Source organism: Telmatherina bonti (assembly GCF_933228915.1).
Source record: "Telmatherina bonti genome assembly, chromosome: 15".
NCBI classification, from domain to species: Eukaryota; Metazoa; Chordata; class Actinopteri; order Atheriniformes; family Telmatherinidae; genus Telmatherina; species Telmatherina bonti.
The window spans coordinates 6,227,408-6,253,565 of NC_136613.1; the positions used below are offsets into that span (position 1 = coordinate 6,227,408).

General features: G+C 46.9%; 1 protein-coding gene across 1 annotated transcript in view; it reads right to left on the bottom strand.

Annotated features, from left to right (window-relative positions):
• The window catches only part of kcnh3 (potassium voltage-gated channel, subfamily H (eag-related), member 3), a gene marked incomplete at both ends in the record, with an annotated part of 246,651 nt that overhangs the window by 51,457 nt on the left and 169,036 nt on the right, over positions 1–26,158 (bottom strand). The window contains 2 exons of the mRNA XM_079253829.1: positions 3,809–4,067; positions 5,819–5,958. Of these exons, the coding sequence (XP_079109955.1) occupies positions 3,809–4,067; positions 5,819–5,958 (399 nt within the window). The remainder of the gene's footprint in view (positions 1–3,808; positions 4,068–5,818; positions 5,959–26,158) is intronic.

The window sequence follows — 26,158 nt, forward strand, 5'->3', positions numbered from 1 at the left end:
TTTTCCTCCTGATGAAATAAAACCACACATCAGAAAGAGGTGGGACAACACGGTTTATTAGATTTTTTTATGTAATTTTATATTTTATATGTTGTCTTTGTTGCTTGATTTGTTAATATTCGACCACGTGTTTCTGTCAGGCCTGAAACTCTTTAACGACATCATTTAGAGATGATGGACCAAAATCCTACAACTTATCAGCAGACGTGAAAAAATGACTTACCTCACAGAAAGATTAGGAACTTTCTTTATTTTTTCCTTGACAATCAGATTGTCATCCAAACAATCTGGAGGGATTTCAGTCATTAAAGTATGAGGAAGCCCACAGATCTGCGTCAAAACTGTCCCCATCAGCAGCGGGACCACATGAACAAGGACCAATCCTACAGTACAGTCACGTCAGACTTCAGACTTTACCGTTTACTGCATGTTAACCTGCTCCACAGTTCCAGAGGCAAAGTCCACTGGTCTGGACCTGGAAGCATCTGGCTGGACCGTCAGATGCTGGAGATCTGGACCGTGGTCGGACCAGTCAGGGATCCAGATCTTTGTAGTAAAAATTGGAGCAAAAAAGAACAGAATGTTGTCCAAAAGTCTGGTTCTGCAACGGTATGGGTCGGATCAGGGTTCTGCGATGGTACCAATTGGATCTGGGTTCTGCTACGGTACGGGTTGGATCAGGGTTCTGCTACGGTACAGGTCGGATCAGGGTTCTGTGACAGTACGGGGTTGGATCAGGGTTCTGCGACGGTACCGGTTGGATCAGGGTTCTGCTACGGTACTGGTCGGATCAGGGTTCTGTGATGGTACAGGGTTGGATCAGGGTTCTGTGACGGTACGGGTTGGATCAGGGTTCTGTGATGGTACCGGTTGGATCAAGGTTCTGCGACGGTACCGGTTGGATCAGGGTTCTGTGATGGTACAGGGTTGGATCAGGGTTCTGTGATGGTACCAATTGGATCAGGGTTCTGCTACGGTACGGGTTGGATCATGGTTCTGTGACAGTACGGGGTTGGATCAGGGTTCTGCGATGGTACCAATTGGATCTGGGTTCTGCTACGGTACCAGTTGGATCAGGGTTCTGTGATGGTACAGGGTTGGATCAGGGTTCTGTGATGGTACCAATTGGATCTGGGTTCTGCTACGGTACGGGTTGGATCTGGGTTCTGCTACGGTACAGGGTTGGATCAGGGTTCTGCTACGGTACGGGTTGGATCAGGGTTCTGCGATGGTACCAATTGGATCTGGGTTCTGCTACGGTACGGGTTGGATCAGGGTTCTGTGACGGTACAGGTCGGATCAGGGTTCTGTGACAGTACGGGGTTGGATCAGGGTTCTGCGACGGTACTGGTTGGATCAGGGTTCTGCTACGGTACTGGTCGGATCAGGGTTCTGTGATGGTACAGGGTTGGATCAGGGTTCTGTGACGGTACGGGTTGGATCAGGGTTCTGTGATGGTACCGGTTGGATCAAGGTTCTGCGACGGTACCGGTTGGATCAGGGTTCTGTGATGGTACAGGGTTGGATCAGGGTTCTGTGATGGTACCAATTGGATCAGGGTTCTGCTACGGTACGGGTTGGATCATGGTTCTGTGACAGTACGGGGTTGGATCAGGGTTCTGCGATGGTACCAATTGGATCTGGGTTCTGCTACGGTACCAGTTGGATCAGGGTTCTGTGATGGTACAGGGTTGGATCAGGGTTCTGTGATGGTACGGGGTTGGATCTGGGTTCTGCTACGGTACGGGTTGGATCTGGGTTCTGCTACGGTACGGGGTTGGATCAGGGTTCTGTGATGGTACAGGGTTGGATCAGGGTTCTGCTACGGTACGGGTTGGATCAGGGTTCTGCTACGGTACGGGTTGGATCAGGGTTCTGCTACGGTACGGGTTGGATCAGGGTTCTGTGATGGTACCGGTTGGATCAAGGTTCTGCGACGGTACCAGTTGGATCAGGGTTCTGTGATGGTACCACTTGGATCAGGGTTCTGTGATGGTACCAATTGGATCAGGGTTCTGCTACATATGGGTCGGATCAGGGTTCTGTGACAGTACGGGGTTGGATCAGGGTTCTGCGACGGTACTGGTCGGATCAGGGTTCTGTGATGGTACGGGGTTGGATCAGGGTTCTGCGACGGTACCGGTTGGATCAGGGTTCTGTGACGGTACGGGGTCGGATCAGGGTTCTGTGACGGTACGGGTCGGATCAGGGTTCTGCGACGGTACTGGTCGGATCAGGGTTCTGTGATGGTACCGGTTGGATCAGGGTTCTGTGACGGTACGGGGTCGGATCAGGGTTCTGTGACGGTACGGGTCGGATCAGGGTTCTGCGACGGTACTGGTCGGATCAGGGTTCTGTGATGGTACGGGGTTGGATCAGGGTTCTGCGACGGTACCGGTTGGATCAGGGTTCTGTGACGGTACGGGTTGGATCAGGGTTCTGTGACGGTACGGGTTGGATCAGGGTTCTGTGATGGTACGGGGTTGGATCAGGGTTCTGCGACGGTACCGGTTGGATCAGGGTTCTGTGACGGTACCGGTTGGATCAGGGTTCTGTGACGGTACGGGTTGGATCAGGGTTCTGTGACGGTACGGGGTCGGATCAGGGTTCTGTGACGGTACCGGTTGGATCAGGGTTCTGTGATGGTACCGGTTGGATCAGGGTTCTGTGACGGTACGGGTTGGATCAGGGTTCTGTGATGGTACGGGGTCGGATCAGGGTTCTGTGACGGTACCGGTTGGATCAGGGTTCTGTGACGGTACCGGTTTGATCAGGGTTCTGTGATGGTACCGGGTTGGATCAGGGTTCTGTGATGGTACGGGGTTGGATCAGGGTTCTGTGACGGTACCGGTTGGATCAGGGTTCTGTGACGGTACCGGTTGGATCAGGGTTCTGTGACGGTACCGGTTGGATCAGGGTTCTGTGACGGTACCGGTTGGATCAGGGTTCTGTGATGGTACAGGGTTGGATCAGGGTTCTGTGACGGTACCGGTTGGATCAGGGTTCTGTGATGGTACAGGGTTGGATCAGGGTTCTGTGACGGTACTGGTCGGATCAGGGTTCTGTGACGGTACCGGTTAGATCAGGGTTCTGTGACGGTACCGGTTGGATCAGGGTTCTGTGACGGTACCGGTTGGATCAGGGTTCTGTGACGGTACGGGTTGGATCAGGGTTCTGTGACGGTACGGGTTGGATCAGGGTTCTGTGATGGTACGGGGTCGGATCAGGGTTCTGTGACGGTACCGGTTGGATCAGGGTTCTGTGACGGTACCGGTTGGATCAGGGTTCTGTGACGGTACGGGTTGGATCAGGGTTCTGTGATGGTACAGGGTTGGATCAGGGTTCTGTGATGGTACTGGTCGGATCAGGGTTCTGTGATGGTACGGGGTCGGATCAGGGTTCTGTGACGGTACCGGTTGGATCAGGGTTCTGTGACGGTACCGGTTGGATCAGGGTTCTGTGATGGTACAGGGTTGGATCAGGGTTCTGTGACGGTACCGGTTGGATCAGGGTTCTGTGACGGTACCGGTTGGATCAGGGTTCTGTGATGGTACAGGGTTGGATCAGCCGAGACCTTCACGCCAACGCCGAGACCTTCACGCCAACGCCGAGACCTTCACGCCAACGCCGAGACCTTCACGCCAACGCCGAGACCTTCACGCCACCGCCGAGACGTTCACGCCAACGCCGAGACCTTCACGCCAACGCCGAGACCTTCACGCCAACGCCGAGACGTTCACGCCAACGCTGAGACCTTCACACCACTGAATGATTTACTGGATGCCTTTCTGCCAGATTATTCTCGTACCTAATATAAAGAGGATCTCCACGAGGATGTCGCTGACGCTGGGCGGACTTCGTGGCGTGCTGCTGCTGCCTTCGTCCCGCCCTCCTACGACCGTGAAGCAGACGTTATATGGCACGGTGACGGCCACATAGAAGGTCGCCAGCAGAATCAACCAATCCCAGCCGGCCTTGAAAGTCCCGTAGTGGAGCAAGATGAAGCGAGATTTCTGAATGGCCGCCACTTTGTACTCCGGGATCGGGGGCTTCTGTCCAAACATGTTCTGGGTTGGAGGAAACAGAGAAATGTCACAAACACTCTGTAAATGATGTAAATCTCTCTCACAGCTAACAGCTCCACAAGCCTCCATAATGCAGAGTCGTAAGGAAAAGCCATATCAGTGAAGATTTATACACAATGCTGAATTAAACAGGAATAAAACAGAAAATCATGAAACTTCCAGTAACACTGATTAAACTGAAGCTTTAAAACAGTGTGTTGCTGTTCCACACTCTTAGGAAAAGCAGATAAGCAGGAAAAAATGAGGAGAAATACTTTTGAGGAAGCATGAAAGGCCTTTACAGGCTAGAAGATAAACAACTGATAATAATAGTTTTTTATGTGTTAACAGGACTTTTTTTTTTAATCATTAAACTTTGTTATTATTAAATAATTATACAAATTATTATTAATTTGTCTTAAAGAAAAACTAAACATTATTAATTCCACACACAAACTACGTAAAAAAAGCTTAGTTTATTTAAATCCAGGAGAAAAACCCGCCTACTGCACTTCGGCACTTCTTATTTCCACCTAAATCGTCTTTCTTTAGGCTTGAATTTTTAAATCTTTTTTTGGTTTTTTTTTGTCTCTTAATGGTAAAAGATGCTTTTATTTTCTGCTGTGCTGATGTTTAATGTCTCTAAAGCACTGTCAACCACCCTGCCGTTGCATTGTGCTGCTTGCCAAACAATCTGTTTTTATGTCCAGTTGGCCACTGATGGATTCATGTTTTATTGTTTAAATTCTATTATTTTTTAACAACAAAAAAAAAGCCAATTATGGTCATTAAAGCTTTATAGCATACAATTATCACCGTTGAAATCTCATTTGTGGGATTAAAACTGCATTGATCTGCAGGTTTATTACTGACATCAGCTAAACGTGAAGGCCATCTGTTGGGGTGTGTGCAGGCCTACAACTCGACACACACGTCAAAGAAAGCTGAGCTGTTCATGTTCCAGGGTGTCTGCATCACGAGGTGCAGTGTTCAAATCTAAAGAACGATAACAAGACTTAGGAAGGAAACTAAATAGTTTGCTGTTTAAGATGGTTTTGACATGTGAAGACTTTAATCTGGCCTTCAGGAGAAAACAGAGAGAAGTCACAACTCCGCCATCAGAGCTTGAAACTTTCCTCCCAAACAGAAAAACCTTGATGTTTGTAGTGAGGAAGAGCTCTGTAGACTTTCTGAAGGTCTGCCAGAGGTCGTGGCTGCTTTTTCTCTCATTTGTTTCCAACCATTTTCAGACTCCTAAAACAACCTGTGAAACATTTAAACCCGTAACCATCTGTGCCCACTCCTGGTTTGTTTCCAACATGGTGATACAGTCTTGTGCAAAAAAGTTTTTATTTCAAATCCCAGAAGAGAGGTCTCTGACAGCCACTGTGGATAATAAACAGATAAAAATAATATATATTATTATGTCAGAGAAGCATTGATGCCATCTGGCAGGTCTGACATGCGAAGCAGGACTGAAATATGAAACGTCAAACAGATCGTACAAGATTTTATATTAAAAAACACATAAAGCAGCCCAGCGGTGGGCCCTGCTTAAAAAAGGCTCTTAACTCAAAGGAGGGACCAGAGTTGTGTCAACAAATATTAAAGCTCAAACTTTAGGTGGGATCTTTAGGCAGCTGAGAACTTGGCGTAGTCACCATCTTGCTCCACTTGGAAACAAACTACTGGGTTCAGCAGAAAGTGGTGCAGCCAGCAGATAACACTGACAAAAACTGGGGAGCAAAACTCACATTGTTGATCTTCAGCTTGCTCTTGTCTTGTTTCTGCAGATGCCCGGAGAGTTGATAAAGCACGGCTCTGCTGCGGCGCCGGTTGGCGTTGAAGCCTGGAGGGCGAGTTACCTGATGCACCTCCAAACCCGTCTCCTCGTCTGTGCAAGAGAAGAAAACCCCTGTCACAAGGTCACAGGGGAACAACCAAAAGCAGGCTTCATATGATCCTGTGCATGTAGAACAGACCCCCCCCCCCCCCCCCCCCCCCCCCCCCCCCCCACACCACACTCCGATTGAGCTGACATGTTTTTAAGGTTATTCAGGATGGATTTAGATCTGCATCTTTAGAACAGGATCAATACCAGTGATGATGAGCAGCTCATTCATGCAATCAAAGTCAAATCAAACTTTGTTCATGAAGTGCTTTTCCTGCCAAAGGCAACACAAAGTGCTTCATATGATAAAGGTTACACATGTTAAACACACCATAGTAATTAACATGTGCATAATAATTTAAATAAATATAATATAATATAATAAAATGCTAAACGTCTGGTCTCACACCTGGAGCCAGTCCACCAAAGTCCACAAAAGCTGCCAAAGCAACCACCCAGATCAGGGCAGGCCACCGTCCACACCACAGCCGTAGGGCTGCAGTGCAGGACCCCCAGCCATCCGGATAAGGGCAGTTGCTATGGCAACAGCTCCCAGACGTAGCAGGCAACGCTTCCAGTGCGATGGATTCTCACAAGGAATCCATTATTTACTTTGAACTCAGGTTTCCAAAAAGGGCGAAGTGGAAAGCACGCTGGACTGATGAACCAATAATCCTGATAGAAAATATGTCCCTGTTTATTTCCACTTTTCATTTCCCATTTCACTGGTCCCACTGGGCATAACATGATGTAATTCTTGGAAAAAAAAACCCACCCATGTAAACAAATCATTTAATTTCCATCAAGTAAATTTGATTTGGTTGTAATATCGAGGATAGATTTCAAGCAATTTAGACAGCGTACCGAGGAGTGAGGGGCTCTCTGCATGCACAGTCGGAGATGATTTAGATGTAAACAGATGTGGCTTCATCAAGCTGTTTGAGGAAAATACGTCACCTTTTCTGACACATGTGAGTAACTAGTAGAGTGGTGGTAAAAATATGGCCAAAATGCCATTTTTACACTGAACAGTTCCTATTTAGATTTCCATTTATCTGGATATTTATTTGTAATTTGCATATTTAATTTAAATGAAAAATCTGTCTTTTCATCTACTGGGTGCAGACATGATAGTAAACTCTAGCGCAGGTGTGTCCTCAGTTGCTCCTCGTGGACCAAGTCCTGCAGACCCCTGGCTTACATTGAATGGATCCAGCAGCCTATGAAGTTCTGCACAATGACTGGTCAGTTTGAGTCAGGTGCGTTGGAGCAGGGATGCATGGAAAACCTGCAAAATTGTGGCCCCTAAGGGCCAGAACTGGACACGGTTGTTCTAGCATGTCATAGCTTTTTGTTTGGTTTTTGTCAACGAAACACTGTATTTGCGTCATTTTGTGTAACTTTGATGAAATCTTTATGATGATGCGCTAAAATGACCAATCATGAAGCAGCTGCACCTGATTCTGCACCATGAGAGACGGGAACCGTTTAGTTTGAACTCTAAGCTCCGCCCCTAAATGTTTTCCCCAGGGACAAACGCTCCTACTCTCCCTTATGCGCTTCTCCCGCTTAACGTTCATGCGATAACGTGCACATCTCTTACTCATGCACGACTCTCCGTAGGAAACTGCCGTCTTCCAGTGAATTACTGGCAGTAAATTGCTGCGTCTCGGGTTAATGACATTTCACCTCCATCTCCAGAGCAAACGATTAGCTATCAGGCTCCTCTCTGATGGAACCAGCTCCCACCGTGGGTTCAGGCAGACTCCCTCCACACCTTTAAGATGGAGCTGAAAACCTTCCTTTTCCATGAATCTTATAGTTAGGATATGAGCATCTCCTGAGTTGGAGTCTGCATGTACGGGACCCAACTGTCCAGGTTCTGCTCATTGCTCTTATAGTTATGGGTAGTCTAGCCAACCATTACTTATGTAGCAATGGGGATGTTACCTGATGCACTGAGAAGTACCTCGCTCTATTTCTCTAATATATTAATGTATAAATATATGACAATATTGTCGTCTGTAACTTATTTATCCTTTTTTCTGCAGGTCTTCCTGAATAAGTGCAGTTGTACATGTTGATCTGTCTTTCCTGTCGTCTCCACCCCAACCAGTCGAGGCAGATGGCTGCCCTCCCTGAGCCGGGTTCTGCCGGAGGTTTTCTTCCTGTTAAAGGGGAGTTTTTTCCTTGCGGCAAAGATGCGTGCAGAGATTTATTAAAAAGCTTTGTCTCCTCCAGGGATGCTCACAGAAAACACTGCAGGAAAACGAAGAAAATCGAATACCAGAATAAAAGTTTTATGAAATTTATTTGCAAGTTTGGTCTGAACCTTAATGTTTAATGTAAACAATTGGAATAAGTTGTGGAAAAAAAATAAAACCGGTTGTGTTTTATGAGTTTTAGGCTAAAGCTGATTCATCGTGTTATTTTTCTCTGTACTGAAGGCCAGTCACGTCAGACGTAGCACAGAAACAGAGGAACATTAATAATAAAATGTTGATTGCATATCTGTGGCACCAGGTAGCCTCGCTTGACCGTCTCCGTCTCCAGCTAAAAGCGAGAACACTGCCGGGCTGTGTGTGGGCTGGGGTCAATTAGCTAAAGCTGCATGTTCTTTGCTTATTAATAAAACATATCAGAGCATATGGAGCCCAGAAACCTGCATTAAAAAGTGAGCTCATGGATCTCTCAGGAGCAACATTGTGTCTGTTTCATACCCAACAAGCAGGGCGTCTGGTGGGCTGTTCACCAGCAAACACCAAGCAAATAGCATTAAATATCTAAAGGATATAAATGCAAAGCTCCGCCCACTCCCAGTTTCCCTCCATTTTGCAGGGATATGAGTGTGTATGTCAGTCGCTTTGGATGAAAGTGTCTGCTAAATGACTGTAGAATAGAATAGAATAGAATAGAAGAGAATAAAGTGCTGCTTTTCTTTCAGAAGGATCGAGGAGGAGTGGTCATTTAGCCCATCCAGATGAGGGGGGCACATCAGGATGAAGAGATGACTGATGTTCCCTGAAAAGGTGCGCTGTACACCTGCAGAGAGAAGGCGAAGGTCGAGGGGATCTACTGGGATCACAGCTGCATTCAGATGGGAGATTTTCATCCATCTTTCAACTCTCTGGCATCACCACAGTAACAAGAGGAACAATAATCCCACTCTGACACTAACAGGGTTTGTTTGTGACCACTAGCAATCTGTTTTTCACAAATCTAACAGCCAAAAACGAGACTTTAGTCCATGTTTTATCACCATCGTGTGAACTGAAGTAAAGGAAAAAGCAGCTTGGTGAATGTTGCTCTAATCACCTCCCAAACAGTCGCCTTCTAATTTACAGCCACATTAATGGGGATATGGAAATCATTCTGTAGAATAGAATCCATAATCACATTTTAAACGAACAAAGACCCCCAAAAAGCTGACTTTATTCTATCCTACATGCAGGTGGGTGCCCTGGATATGTGCAGACAAACACAAACCGACGGGTGGTGCAGCTTCCAATGTGAAAAGTACAAAAAGGCGTTGCTGCACGCTTGTTGGAAGGTCAGATGAGTGACTGACTCAGAGGATCTTCGATGCTCACCATTAGCCTTTTAGTGATGATATTTTTCAATGAAAAGTGCCAAAACTAAAAATATCATGCAGAATGATTTACAAAACAAACAAAAAAAAACTAATTTCTGTTTGCTTTTACCCATCTTTGATTGATTATACTTGCCAGACTTCAACAGATCACTGATAATGACAATAGATTGGTTAATTATTACTAAATGTTTGCTCTCATTAAATAGCACATGCTAAATGTGTTAATGGCGACCTTTAAAAGATGCTGATGGGTGGACTCAGTTACGTTTGGACGAAGCCCAGACAGGGTTCGCTTGTTTAATGTCAGGCTCAGGCAATGGTTGCCAAACTGGTGGGGGCAGCGCTCAACAACTAAAAACAACAGATATTCCAACATATGTTGCCCTGAGCAGGACTATCATGGTGACAGGTAATAAACTGCACTATGTTGTGGAACCTGGCAGTACAAAGCCAAACAAGTTAGAGCTCCCCGCCGAGATGTCTCAAACCCCTCCCCCCCAACATTTATAAGGTTTTAACTATGACTGATGAGGCAGAAGACCATAAAACATCTGCAAAGATCCTGTTTTGTGGTGTATTTTTGTTCATTTTTCATTATAAGTGTGGAGTTGTTAGCTTGGTCCGCATTGCTGGTAGTAAGTCGGATTTGTTTCCGGTGAGGGTTGGACTCCGCCAAGGCTGCCCTTTATCACCGATTCTGTTCATAACTTATATGGACAGAATTTCTAGGCGCAGCCGAGGTGTTGAGGGGATCCGACTTGGTGGCCTCAGGATTGGGTCCCTGCTTTTTGCAGACGACGTGGTCCTGTTGGCTTCATCTGGTCGCGATCTCCAGCTCTCGCTTGAGCGATTCGCGGCCGAGTGTGAAGCGGCTGGGATGAGAATCAGCACCAGTGGCGGCTGGTGAGATATTTTTTAGGTGGAATCTTTGGAAATCACTTCCAGTAATTGTCAAAGATTGTAAACATTAGCTAATGCAAAAGAGTAAATTAAGATATTTCCCATTGAAGGTTACACATTCAACAATGAAATAACACCATAACAGCAAATATCAAAACTTCTCAATGTAGTCATCTATAAAAGGAAGATGGCTTATTAACAGTGTTCCATTTAAGCCACTGAAGCAGCTGATTCCGATGCTGACTGCTGTGGCTGAACAGAACAAACACATGGCATGGAGATGACCTGATGGGGGCACAACCTCCCATCTCTGGAAATCAGTTGTGTAAAGTTTCTGTTCATTTGTAGAGGAACCTTGCTCTCCTCTCCTTCTGCACGGCAAACCTCTCAATGACCCTCCTATTAAAGTCAGGAATGTCCCTCACAAGTTTCTTCTCCATGGAGAGCAATGCCAGAGCATTGAGGCCATCCTGAGTCATGGAGTTCCTCAGGAAGGTCCTGATCCTCTTCAGAGTGGAGAAGCACCTCTCAGACTCAGCCGTTGTCATGGGAGTCGTCATGAGGATCTGGAGAAGGCAGGCAGTCTCTAAGAAAGTGCTCTGAAGGTTGTTCTCCATGAAAAACTGCTACAGAGGCTTTAAACTCTCTGTTGTCGTAGATGAGGGACAGTTCTGAGCCTGGCCTTGTCCAGCATGGGATAAGCCTCCACCGTTGTGTCCATTGCTGCCTCTGGAAATCTCCCGCTGTGCTGAGGAAAAAGATCTCCATGCAGCCGTGTTGCACTAACGAGATGCTGAGTGAATGCAAAGCGTTCCTCAGCATGCACCAGGATGGTATCACAGACCTGGAACAAACAGAAGCTTTCCTTTAGAATAAAACTACAACTGGAATATTTCTATTTTAAGGAGGGAGCAATTATTCCCCCCCAGCCACATATTTAACATCACTCTGTCAGACAGAGCATCATTTCACCAAAATAAGAGTCCAGACTACATAAATATTAGTCACAGCCTGTCAGTTACTTTATTCCTATTGGCTGTGGTTTATAAGATCTTTCTCACCAAATCTTTTTTCTTCTCTTTTTCTCTGTTCTATAAAAAAAAGGGAAAAATGAGACTTACTTCTGTGGCCAACCTCTGTTGTTCTTCTGGTCCCAGCGTCCTCCGTCTCTTTAGTGGCTGTCCAGCTGTTCTCACAGAGGGACGGGATGGACATCCTGGTCCAAACATAAAAAGTTTCACTCATTACCTTTACATGACTGATGTTTATGAGCACTTTAAATATCTGTGAAACAGCTAAAGATCTAAACCTACTGTGGACTTGGTCTGTATGAGTAACAACCTGGATTAAGACTGAGTTCATCATAAAACTCAACAAAAGTTTTGTCTTTGAAAAGTTCACATGTTGAAGATTATCTGATAAAAACTAATGATAATTCAGTCAAATGTTACTCGTTTCCATTGAAGGTCTAAAAGAACTCTGTGCTCTATAAGAATAATTTACTATGATAATAAGACTAATACAATTTTTTACAGATTTGATTGAGCACCTGCTCTTTGACAATAACATTCTGTCCGTTACTTTAGATATAATTATTTACCTGATCTTGAGCAAACTGTGGTGGAACCGCTGAAGGAGAGCTTTAATCCAGACAGGGTGGATGTTCCTCTTCTGTAGCTGGTTGAACAGCATGTCCACATGAGGCGTCCTCACAAAGCCCCCAGCCTCTCTGCTAGTTTGGTTGTCAAAGTTTCTGAGTCTCTGATGGTCTGGAAACACTTCAGCAGGTCGTCTTTGTGCTCGTACACAGTGTTTACAGCGCGGCTGTGGAAGTTCCAGCGTGTTGCCGAGGCTCTGGGCAGTCTACGAGAAACCACCTGATCCAGAACCGCGGTTCTCTTTGGTGACCTGGAGAAGAATCCAGCGAGGTCGGAAAGAAACGTGCCGATCCTGGGCATGTGGGACGTTGCCTGCTGCATGATTAGGTTCAGCTGATGTGCGTCGCAGTGGACGTAATGAGCATTTTCATAAACATCCAGGATTTTGCGCTGCACACCTCCGGTGGCCCCTCTCATAACAGCAGCCCCGTCATACGCCTGGCGATAAGTTTGGCCTTCTGTCCATCTGGGAGGACGGTGTGTAACCTCTGGAGGACGGCGTGTAACCTCTGGAGGACGGTGTGTAGCCTCTGGAGGACGGTGTGTAGCCTCTGGAGGACGGTGTGTAACCTCTGGAGGACGGTGTGTAGCCTCTGGAGGACGGTGTGTAACCTCTGGAGGACGGTGTGTAGCCTCTGGAGGACGGTGTGTAGCCTCTGGAGGACGGTGTGTAACCTCTGGAGGACGGTGTGTAGCCTCTGGAGGACGGTGTGTAACCTCTGGAGGACGGTGTGTAGCCTCTGGAGGACGGTGTGTAACCTCTGGAGGACGGTGTGTAGCCTCTGGAGGACGGTGTGTAACCTCTGGAGGACGGTGTGTAGCCTCTGGAGGACGGTGTGTAACCTCTGGAGGATGGTGTGTAGCCTCTGGAGGACGGTGTGTAGCCTCTGGAGGATGGTGTGTAGCCTCTGGAGGACGGTGTGTAACCTCTGGAGGACGGTGTGTAACCTCTGGAGGACGGTGTGTAACCTCTGGAGGACGGTGTGTAGCCTCTGGAGGATGGTGTGTAGCCTCTGGAGGACGGTGTGTAACCTCTGGAGGACGGTGTGTAACCTCTGGAGGACGGTGTGTAACCTCTGGAGGACGGTGTGTAGCCTCTGGAGGACGGTGTGTAACCTCTGGAGGACGGTGTGTAGCCTCTGGAGGACGGTGTGTAGCCTCTGGAGGACGGTGTGTAACCTCTGGAGGACGGTGTGTAACCTCTGGAGGACGGTGTGTAGCCTCTGGAGGACGGTGTGTAACCTCTGGAGGACGGTGTGTAGCCTCTGGAGGACGGTGTGTAGCCTCTGGAGGACGGTGTGTAACCTCTGGAGGACGGTGTGTAGCCTCTGGAGGACGGTGTGTAGCCTCTGGAGGACGGTGTGTAACCTCTGGAGGACGGTGTGTAGCCTCTGGAGGACGGTGTGTAACCTCTGGAGGACGGTGTGTAACCTCTGGAGGACGGTGTGTAGCCTCTGGAGGACGGTGTGTAACCTCTGGAGGACGGTGTGTAGCCTCTGGAGGACGGTGTGTAGCCTCTGGAGGACGGTGTGTAGCCTCTGGAGGACGGTGTGTAACCTCTGGAGGACGGTGTGTAGCCTCTGGAGGACGGTGTGTAACCTCTGGAGGACGGTGTGTAGCCTCTGGAGGACGGTGTGTAGCCTCTGGAGGACGGTGTGTAGCCTCTGGAGGACGGTGTGTAACCTCTGGAGGACGGTGTGTAACCTCTGGAGGACGGTGTGTAGCCTCTGGAGGACGGTGTGTAGCCTCTGGAGGACGGTGTGTAACCTCTGGAGGACGGTGTGTAACCTCTGGAGGACGGTGTGTAGCCTCTGGAGGACGGTGTGTAACCTCTGGAGGACGGTGTGTAACCTCTGGAGGACGGTGTGTAACCTCTGGAGGACGGTGTGTAGCCTCTGGAGGACGGTGTGTAGCCTCTGGAGGACGGTGTGTAACCTCTGGAGGACGGTGTGTAGCCTCTGGAGGACGGTGTGTAACCTCTGGAGGATGGTGTGTAGCCTCTGGAGGACGGTGTGTAGCCTCTGGAGGATGGTGTGTAGCCTCTGGAGGACGGTGTGTAACCTCTGGAGGACGGTGTGTAACCTCTGGAGGACGGTGTGTAACCTCTGGAGGACGGTGTGTAACCTCTGGAGGACGGTGTGTAACCTCTGGAGGACGGTGTGTAGCCTCTGGAGGATGGTGTGTAGCCTCTGGAGGACGGTGTGTAACCTCTGGAGGACGGTGTGTAGCCTCTGGAGGATGGTGTGTAACCTCTGGAGGACGGTGTGTAGCCTCTGGAGGACGGTGTGGAGCCTCTGGAGGACGGTGTGTAGCCTCTGGAGGACGGTGTGTAGCCTCTGGAGGACGGTGTGTAACCTCTGGAGGACGGTGTGTAGCCTCTGGAGGACGGTGTGTAGCCTCTGGAGGACGGTGTGTAGCCTCTGGAGGACGGTGTGTAGCCTCTGGAGGACGGTGTGTAACCTCTGGAGGACGGTGTGTAACCTCTGGAGGACGGTGTGTAGCCTCTGGAGGACGGTGTGTAGCCTCTGGAGGACGGTGTGTAGCCTCTGGAGGACGGTGTGTAGCCTCTGGAGGACGGTGTGTAACCTCTGGAGGACGGTGTGTAGCCTCTGGAGGACGGTGTGTAGCCTCTGGAGGACGGTGTGTAGCCTCTGGAGGACGGTGTGTAACCTCTGGAGGACGGTGTGTAGCCTCTGGAGGACGGTGTGTAACCTCTGGAGGACGGTGTGTAACCTCTGGAGGACGGTGTGTAGCCTCTGGAGGACGGTGTGTAACCTCTGGAGGACGGTGTGTAACCTCTGGAGGACGGTGTGTAACCTCTGGAGGACGGTGTGTAGCCTCTGGAGGACGGTGTGTAGCCTCTGGAGGACGGTGTGTAACCTCTGGAGGACGGTGTGTAACCTCTGGAGGACGGTGTGTAGCCTCTGGAGGACGGTGTGTAACCTCTGGAGGACGGTGTGTAGCCTCTGGAGGACGGTGTGTAACCTCTGGAGGACGGTGTGTAGCCTCTGGAGGATGGTGTGTAGCCTCTGGAGGACGGTGTGTAACCTCTGGAGGACGGTGTGTAGCCTCTGGAGGACGGTGTGTAACCTCTGGAGGATGGTGTGTAGCCTCTGGAGGATGGTGTGTAGCCTCTGGAGGACGGTGTGTAACCTCTGGAGGACGGTGTGTAACCTCTGGAGGACGGTGTGTAACCTCTGGAGGACGGTGTGTAGCCTCTGGAGGACGGTGTGTAACCTCTGGAGGACGGTGTGTAACCTCTGGAGGATGGTGTGTAACCTCTGGAGGACGGTGTGTAACCTCTGGAGGACGGTGTGTAGCCTCTGGAGGACGGTGTGTAACCTCTGGAGGACGGTGTGTAGCCTCTGGAGGACGGTGTGTAGCCTCTGGAGGACGGTGTGTAGCCTCTGGAGGACGGTGTGTAGCCTCTGGAGGACGGCGTGTAACCTCTGGAGGACGGTGTGTAGCCTCTGGAGGACGGTGTGTAGCCTCTGGAGGACGGTGTGTAGCCTCTGGAGGACGGTGTGTAGCCTCTGGAGGACGGTGTGTAGCCTCTGGAGGACGGCGTGTAACCTCTGGAGGACGGTGTGTAACCTCTGGAGGATGGTGTGTAGCCTCTGGAGGATGGTGTGTAGCCTCTGGAGGACGGTGTGTAGCCTCTGGAGGACGGTGTGTAACCTCTGGAGGACGGTGTGTAACCTCTGGAGGACGGTGTGTAACCTCTGGAGGACGGTGTGTAGCCTCTGGAGGACGGTGTGTAACCTCTGGAGGACGGTGTGTAACCTCTGGAGGACGGTGTGTAGCCTCTGGAGGACGGTGTGTAGCCTCTGGAGGAGGTTTTCAGACGAGTCTGTCTCGTCATGTCCACGCAAGGCCAACTCAAAGGCGCCACAAAACTTAATACAGTCAATTATTTTGGATAAAACATGTCTGTTTTTATCCACGTCCTCATTGTGTTTCCTCACCGCCAGCCTGTGACCGTCATCCAGCTGCGTAGCTATGTTCTGCCTTCCCAACATGGCTAGTTTCACAGAGTTATCCATGTGTGCTCTGGTATTTTCCTGTTTTTTAATTTTCTCTGACAGAAGCTTCATATCCCTCACTCCCGTAACGGTCCAGGCGGGATCTATCCCAGACGTTTTAAAAAGCAAACATGGGAAACAAAATAAAGCGTTAGCGTAGCTGCATCCAGCTAGCCAAGCCTTTCTGGTGTACCAGTCATGGGAGAATCCTCTCACATAAGGTTTTCCCTTCTTGCTTGCCGCTTGTTTGATGGTGAGGTCAGGTTGATCTGGGCCCAGCTCTTTTATCTGAATCTTCTCCATCAAAGTTCTCCTCTCAAATGGGTTTTGAAGGAGAGATCTGACAGAGTTAATGCCAGTTACTACAGTTTCCATCGTGCGATCGTGTGAAAAATGGCGTCTGTTGAGTGTCGTCCAACTGCATAAGTTCAGGCTTGGGGCGATAAAATTGTCGCCCTTCAGGGAACTATTTGGACCACGCTGATAGGCTAAATTCGCCAGCAATATGATTATGCTATTGGCTAATGTGCTGCAAAACCCCACCCCCTCGGGGCGATTTTTCGATCGCCCCAAAGCTGGACCCGAGGCATATAGACAGTAGGCATGCAGTAAAAACACATTTTAAATAAAAGTTTTTCTGTTAAAAAAATATAAATTTACACCACTTTATCACTGTGTCACTGGGTATATCCATTATGTAAATACAAAAATGTAAATTTGGACGTTTTTGCAAAACTCTTATGAACAATGCTTCCTACTGGGAGCTGCCTGGGAGGGCGGCGCCCTCTATTGGCCAGCCGCCCCTGAACAGCACTTCCAAATCTGAGACCATGGTCCTCAGCCGGAATAGGGTGGATTGTCCTCTCCGGGTCAGGAGTCAGGTCCTGCCTCAAGTGGAGGAGTTTAAATATCTTGGGGTCTTGTTCACGAGTGAGGGAAGGATGGAGCGTGAGATGGACAGACGGATCGGTGCGGCGTCTGCAGTAATGTGGACTCTGCGCCGACCGAAAGAAGGAGATCTCGTATACAGGCGACTGAAATGGGTTTCCTCCGCAGGGTGGCCGGGCTCTCCCTTAGAGATAGGGTGAGGAGCTCGGTCATCCGGGAGGAGATCAGAGTAGAGCCGCTGCTCCTCCGCATCGAGAGGAACCAGTTGAGGTGGCTCGGGCATCTGGTCAGGATGCCTCCTGGACCTCCCTGGTAAGGTGTTCCAGGCACGTCCCTCTGGGAGGAGACTCCGGGGAAGACCCAGGACACGCTGGAGGGATTATATCTCTCAGCTGGCCTGGGAACGCCTCGGGATCCCCCCCGCAGAGTTGGCAAATGTGGCTGGGGAGAGGGAAGTCTGGGCTTCCCTGCTTAGGCTGCTGTCCCCGCGACCCGACCCCGGATAAGCAGTAGATGATGGATGGATGAGTGTGGGGTTGTAGGTGTTAGTGAAGGCGGTGAGACATTGAAGTTGATCATGAAAAGGGTGGGGGGGCGAGGGGGTGGGCACGGATGGACAACGACAGAGTTTGGGAACCGCTCAGCTTATTGAATGTGCTGTTTGCAGACTCACTATACAGACATGAACAGATCTAATTCTCAGCCAAATAAGTGAACAAGTACATTTTGCACGAAGCCATTGATGGAGGCTGCGATGACATCATGATGCTTCAATGAAGCACCTTACTCAACACGCCTTTGCTGTTGGCATAATGGGAAAATGCAAAGGGGGAGATGATATTTGCATGCTGCAGGGCAGATTCTCCTCATTATGCAGCGCTCATGGATGTTACAGAGCACACTGTATGTGCTCAGGGGAAGTCTGTGTGAGCTGGTGGGGAAAGTGAGCGTGCAATGAGGTTTAAATTATTCATAAAGTTGGTTAATACTGTATGCATGTGTCTGAACATGCTGTGTCTGTTTTTAAAGGTAATTTTACAGATGTTTGTGTCTACAGAGGTCTGTAATCCAGTGGCTGTCTCTGCCAAGCTTGATTTTAAACTGGAAATGGGTTCACTTCTATCTTACTAAGCGATTTAAAAAGTCACAGCACGTTGTTTCTACAGACTCCCACTGAGGCAGTCTTCACGACACAAACGTCATTCTTTCTCATTTTTCTTCTGTTGTCAGATATTTCCATATTTAATTTCCAGAAGCGTTTAGTTAAGCAGAAACCTGAGTGATGACTGGATGCACAGTCAGCAAATATTCAGATCCCCTTCTGTTCTCCGGCAGCCTTTATGTCCGCAGCCACCTTTACGTTTCAGGCTGATGCATGTGTGAAGATGCGTGTAAACTGTATGAACTGTATGATTTCTGCTTCCAGGCCGTCACACCTTCAGCCAAGCGGGAGATCTGCTGAGTGAACGGGAGGAAGTTAAGTGATTTCTAACAGGTGCTGAAGGAAGCAGCACTTCCCGCAGCTCAGAAAGGCAATCTCACAACAACTAAAATTTAAACACTTCATCTTGAGTCTTGATTACTTCATTCCTCTTCTCGGTCTTCGCAGTCCAACTTAAACTGTGCCAGAAACACACTCTCCTGGTTTCAGATTGGGACTTATTGGAGGGAAACTGCTGCAAGATTAAAAAAATACTGAAGTTTTATTAGAGACTGAACACGTCTTAGACATCCAAATGGGTTGTTTTTGTCTTGCATGTTGGTGTCTCACACTCTGATCTCACAGAAATAAGAAACTATTAAATGTGAAAAGCAACTCTGGGTGAGAAAAACTGACTTTTTTTCAGATACTCAACAAAACCATTCATTCAGAAACAATCTGAAGATTTTATTGTTTGTTTTACTGATGAATATCAGTATCCACTGGGGATTGGGGGTTATATACCTTTGTGAGGGGGTGCATATGACTGTTAGAAAACTTTAGAGAGGGAATTTTACATAAAATTGGACCTTTAAGTTTAGTTTATTGTATTTATTATAACCTTATTCTAACGTTTCCACCTGAACATCTTATATTGTTCCAGCTTCCCCAATGAGGCCAGTGAGGGTTAGGACGGCGCGTCCTGAGACATAATGTCATGTACATGGGTGTCATCGTGTGCAGTGGTGAACTGGTCCCTGAAGAAGTGGATATACTCTCAACTTTTTGTCCTTTCTTTAAAAACAGAAAAAAGAATAGCCCAGAAAAATGCTTTTTCAGAAAAAGTGACATTTAAGACTGTTCTTTTTAGTTTAACCCAAAACTCCATCAGTATTTTTGCTCATTGTCACATAATTTCTGCTCTTCGGTTTCAGGGAGGAAGAGTTATGAAAGTACTGGCACGCAGACTGGTGAGAGACTGGCTCGTAGACATATAAACATATATCTTTATTATGTCTTATTAAGATCAAGCTGCTGCGATGGACTGGCGAGCTGTCCAGGGTGTACCCCACCTTTCGCCCAAAGACTGCTGGTATCGGCTCCAGCTCCCCTGTGACCGTCATCGGACTAAGCTTTTAGGATAATGACAGAATGAATGAAAGATCAAGCAGAAAACCTTCCTTTTTAACTAATCTTATAGTAAGGATACGAACATCTCTTGAGTTGAAGTCTGCATGGCTGCCCTCCCTGAGCCAGGTTCTGCTGCAGGTTTTGTCTTCCTGTTAAAAGAGTTTTTTCCTTCCCACTGTCGCCTCATGCAGCTCAGGATGGGGGATTGGATCCAAGTCAAGATTCGATGCAATCGTATTCATGGGCTATTTATGAATTGGCTTGAACTGGTGTGTCTGTAAAGTGTCCTGAGACGACATTGTTATGAAGTGGCGCTTTACAAACAAAGCTGAATTGAATGTCTATGTTCAGGCTAAAGTTAACACAGCTGATGGCAGACCGCGCCACATAGGTAACTTTAGCTGAGCTGCCGGGGGCTGTAGGTACTACATACATGTATTAATCATATTAACAAAACTGGCAACTAAAACACGCACTGTAGTGTCGTCTCAGCCTCCGTGTCACCCGTCATAAGATCTTATATGGACCCTGGTATCTTCAAAACTTGCTCTATTTCTTAAATTTACTTTTATTTAATGAGCATTGTAAAGTTAAAACGACGCGAGTCAAGAACTGTGTGACCCGAGGACCGCCTGTAAAGATTTATCGATAAACATAATGAGAATTCCGTTCTGTTTGATCAATTATTTGTTTTTTATTAGTCTTTTAAAATGATTTTAGTCCCGTAATTTCTGGAAAATGTATTCCAGCGCAGCTTGATGTTTACAGTTTTGTAATGTGTTTTTGAAATTTTTTATTGATTGTCTTTAGAATAAATTCTTTTACTGTCTTTTGTCCTCTATTCTTATATTTTTACTGTATCTTAATCTTTTCTTTGGAAGTGCAGATGGCCTGGCTGTGTGTATGTTTTTAAATACTGCATTTATGTGTCATAATACACAACACGTTATTAAATGATTTTTTAAAGTGTGTTATATAAATAAAGTGGATTGGAAACACTCCTCAGCTATTTGATACATAATGTCAAGACAAAGTTGTGTAGAAAAATGCTGACAATTCCTGGTTGCTTTATATTAACTCACAAATCCTGCAGAGGAATTTAAAGCGTGGCTTCCCTCACGAGCGTCTGCTTCACACCAGGCAGCTGGATGTGTGTGTGTGTGTGTGTGTGCAATCTCAGCGTGTTTACGTGGCACAGCCACATTTCATTTTAGGAAACCTTTGATATTAATGAAATGCTGAAATTGACAGACTCATTTACTTAATCGCGGTGAGATTTACAGTGGGGAAAACGGATGGTTAAAGTTATTAATTGAGGTTTAATGATTGTTTGCTTGCAAACACAATGACTGCAGAACTCATCAGGCAGGATGCCGTGCACGCTGCTGATCTCTCCGGTGGTGAAGGGTAATTGAAATTATACAGCTGAGTCTTACCGCAGATATTCAAAATCATTTCGAGGGGTTTACTGAACAGATTTGCATTTTCGAGTATTCTAATGAAGCTGGCTTTTAACGGTACTGTAACAGGCTCGGTGTGCTTTGATTACAGCATGCAAACTGGTGCAGTCGGCAAAAAGAGCCAACCAGTGCAGATGTCCACAATATATTTCCTTAAGTAGAATCTAAACATTATATTATATTATATTATATTGATATAATAGTCTCTATAATATAATATAATAGTCTCTATAATAGAACTTAGTCTCTCTCTATGGAGAGGAGACTAAATTCTGCTGGTTGTATTGAATAAATTTGACTGGATAGCTTCTTTAAAAGTGCCTACAGATGCCTTTGTTGTAAATTACAGCTGTTTAAATTAAATAATTATAATAAAAGAAACATGAAATCAACTGTAACAACATTTTAATGAAACCTGTGGACAACTGATAAATGGACGTGTAGTTTTACAGCACTTTTCATGGTGACCACTCAAAGTGCTTTACACGACATGCCACAGTCGTCTACTCTCACACACACACACACACACACACATACACACACACACACACACACACACACACACACACACACACACACACACACACACCCCGATAGGCACATAAAGAGGCGGTAGAGGATTCAGTGTCTAATGGCATGTAGTCAGAACAAGCCTAGAATCAAAGCAGGGATGCTCCGGTTGGAAGATGACTGCTCATCCTCCCACAAATGTTTATGTAAAGATTTTCTGTTTGGACTTTAAAGTTTGTAACACACTGCACATGAAGAAGAGGAAAGGTGTTTTTGGTTTCTGTTGTTTCCTTCATCAATCTACAGCTGTCTTGGTTGTTTCATGCCGAAATGGAAACTTCATCCTTATCAGGTTGTGTAGGGAGGGGTGTCAATGTGTTTATATGCTGCATGTCCGTGTGTTTACGTGTTGCATGTCCGTGTGTTTACATGTTGTTTGTCTGCGTGTTTACATACTGCGTGTGTCTGTGTTTACACGCGGCATGTCCGTGTGTTTACATGTTGCGTGTCCGTGTGTTTACATGTTGTTTGTCTGCGTGTTTACATACTGCGTGTGTCTGTGTTTACGCGCGGCATGTCCGTGTGTTTATATGTTGCGTGTCCGTGTGTTTACATGTTGCGTGTCCGTGTGTTTACATGTTGCGTGTCCGTGTGTTTACATGTTGCGTGTCTGTGTGTTTACATGTTGCGTGTCCGTGTGTTTACATGTTGTTTGTCTGCGTGTTTACATACTGCGTGTGTCTGTGTTTACGCGCGGCATGTCCGTGTGTTTACATGTTGCGTGTCCGTGTGTTTACATGTTGCGTGTCCGTGTGTTTACATGTTGCGTGTCCGTGTGTTTACATGTTGTTTGTCTGCGTGTTTACATACTGCGTGTGTCTGTGTTTACACACTGCATGTCCGTGTGTTTACATGTTGCGTGTCCGTGTGTTTACATGTTGCGCGTCCGTGTGTTTGCATGTTGCGTGTCCGTGTGTTTGCATGTTGCGTGTCCGTGTGTTTACATGTTGCATGTCCGTGTGTTTATATGTTGCGTGTCCGTGTGTTTATATGTTGTATGTCCATGTGTTTATATGCTGTGCACCCGTGTGTTTACATGCTGCATGTCCGTATGTTTACATGTTGCATGTGTGTTTACATGTTGCGTGTCCGTGTGTTTACATGCTGTGTGTCCGTGTGTTTACATGTTGCATGTCCGTGTGTTTATATGTTGTATGTCTGTGTGTTTACATGTTGCGTGTCCGTGTGTTTACATATTACAAGTGTGTTTACATGTTGCGTGTCCGTGTGTTTGCATGTTGCGTGTCCGTGTGTTTACATGTTGCGTGTCCGTGTGTTTACATGTTGCGTGTCCGTGTGTTTACATGTTGTTTGTCTGCGTGTTTACATACTGCGTGTGTCTGTGTTTACACACTGCATGTCCGTGTGTTTACATGTTGCATGTCCGTGTGTTTATATGTTGCATGTCCGTGTGTTTATATGTTGTATGTCCATGTGTTTATATGCTGCGCACCCGTGTGTTTACATGCTGCATGTCCGTATGTTTACATGTTGCATGTGTGTTTACATGTTGCGTGTCCGTGTGTTTACATGCTGTGTGTCCGTGTGTTTACATGTTGCATGTCCGTGTGTTTATATGTTGTATGTCTGTGTGTTTACATGTTGCGTGTCCGTGTGTTTACATATTACAAGTGTGTTTACATGTTGCGTGTCCGTGTGTTTGCATGTTGCGTGTCCGTGTGTTTGCATGTTGCGTGTCCGTGTGTTTGCATGTTGCGTGTCCGTGTGTTTACATGTTGCGTGTCCGTGTGTTTACATGTTGCGTGTCCGTGTGTTTACATGTTGCATGTCCGTGTGTTTACATGTTGCATGTCCGTGTGTTTATATGTTGTATGTCCATGTGTTTATATGCTGCGCACCCATGTGTTTACATGCTGCATGTCCGTATGTTTACATGTTGCATGTGTGTTTACATGTTGCGTGTCCGTGTGTTTACATGTTGCATGTCCGTGTGTTTATATGTTGTATGTCTGTGTGTTTAGATGTTGCGTGTCCGTGTGTTTACATGTTGTGTGTCCGTGTGTTTATATGTTGTATGTCCGTGTGTTTACATGTTGCATGTGTGTTTACATGTTGCGTGTCTGTGTGTTTACATGCTGTGTGTCCGTGTGTTTACATGTTGCATGGCCATGTGTTTACATGCTGCATGTCCGTGTGTTTACATATTGCATGTGTGTTTACATGCTGCATGTCCGTGTGTTTAAAAGTGTTGAATGTCCGTGTGTTTAAAAGTGTTGAATGTCCGTGTGTTTAAAAGTGTTGAATGTCCGTGTGTTTACATGCTGCGTGCCCGTGTGTTTACATGTTGCGTGTCCGTGTCTTTACATGCTGCGTGTCCGTGTGTTTATATGTTGTATGTCTGTGTGTTTACATGCTGCGCGTCCGTGTGTTTACATATTGCATGTGTGTTTTTATGCTACATGTCCGTTTGTTTACATATTGCATGTGTGTTTACATTCTGCGTGTCCATGTGTTTATATGCTGCGTGTGTCTGTGTTTACACGCTGCATGTCTGTGTTTACATGCTGCATGTCCGTGTGTTTACATGCTGCATGTCTGTGTTTACATGCTGCGTGTCCGTGTGTTTACATGCTGCATGTCCATGTGTTTACACTCTGCACGCCCGTGTGTTTACATGCTGCGTGTCCGTGTGTTTACACTCTGCATGTCCATGTGTTTACATGCTGCATGTCCGTGTGTTTACATGTTGCATGTCCGTGTGTTTACATGCTGCATGTCCGTGTGTTTACATGTTGCATGTCCGTGTGTTTACATGCTGTATGTCCGTGTGTTTACACTCTGCATGTCCATGTGTTTACATGCTGCATGTCCGTGTGTTTACATGTTGCATGTCCGTGTGTTTACATGCTGCATGTCCGTGTGTTTACATGTTGCATGTCCGTGTGTTTACATGCTGCATGTCCGTGTGTTTACATGCTGCATGTCCGTGTGTTTACATGTTGCATGTCCGTGTGTTTACATGCTGCATGTCCATGTGTTTACATGCTGCATGTCCATGTGTTTACATGCTGCGTGTCCATGTGTTTACATGCTGCATGTCCATGTGTTTACATGCTGCATGTCCGTGTGTTTACATGTTGCATGTCCGTGTGTTTACATGTTGTTTGGCTGTGTGTTTACATGCTGCATGTCCGTGTGTTTACATGCTGCTTTCTCCGTGTGTTTACATGCTGCATGTCCGTGTGTTTACATGTTGCATGTCCATGTGTTTACATGCTGCTTGTCCGTGTGTTTACATGCTGCATGTCTGTGTGTTTACATGCTGCATGTCCGTGTGTTTACATGCTGCTTTCTCCGTGTGTTTACATGCTGTATGTCCGTGTGTTTACATGCTGCATGTCCGTGTGTTTACATGCTGCATGTCCGTGTGTTTACATGCTGCATGTCCGTGTGTTTACATGCTGCATGTCCGTGTGTTTACATGTTGCATGTCCATGTGTTTACATGCTGCATGTCCGTGTGTTTACATGCTGCTTTCTCCGTGTGTTTACATGCTGTATGTCCGTGTGTTTACATGCTGCATGTCCGTGTGTTTACATGCTGCATGTCCATGTGTTTACATGCTGCATGTCCATGTGTTTACATGCTACTTGTCCGTGTGTTTACATGCTGCATGTCTGTGTGTTTACATGCTGCATGTCCGTGTGTTTACATGCTGCTTTCTCCGTGTGTTTACATGCTGTATGTCCGTGTGTTTACATGCTGCATGTCCGTGTGTTTACATGCTGCTTTCTCCGTGTGTTTACATGCTGTATGTCCGTGTGTTTACATGCTGCATGTCCGTGTGTTTACATGCTGCATGTCCGTGTGTTTACATGCTACATGTCCGTGTGTTTACATGCTGCATGTCCGTGTGTTTACATGTTGCATGTCCATGTGTTTACATGCTGCATGTCCGTGTGTTTACATGCTGCTTTCTCCGTGTGTTTACATGTTGCATGTCCATGTGTTTACATGCTGCATGTCCGTGTGTTTACATGCTGCTTTCTCCGTGTGTTTACATGCTGTATGTCCGTGTGTTTACATGCTGCATGTCCGTGTGTTTACATGCTGCATGTCCATGTGTTTACATGCTGCATGTCCATGTGTTTACATGCTGCATGTCCATGTGTTTACATGCTGCATGTCCGTGTGTTTACATGTTGCATGTCCGTGTGTTTACATGTTGTTTGGCTGTGTGTTTACATGCTGCATGTCCGTGTGTTTACATGTTGCATGTCCATGTGTTTACATGCTGCATCTCCGTGTGTTTACATGCTGCATGTCCGTGTGTTTACATGCTGCTTACTCCGTGTGTTTACATGCTGCATGTCCATGTGTTTACATGCTGCATGTCCATGTGTTTACATGCTGCATGTCCGTGTGTTTACATGCTGCTTACTCCGTGTGTTTACATGCTGCATGTCCGTGTGTTTACATGCTGCATGTCCGTGTGTTTACATGCTGCATGTCCGTGTGTTTACATGTTGCATGTCCGTGTGTTTACATGTTGTTTGGCTGTGTGTTTACCACCTCAATCAACTTTTCCTTTAAATTATCTG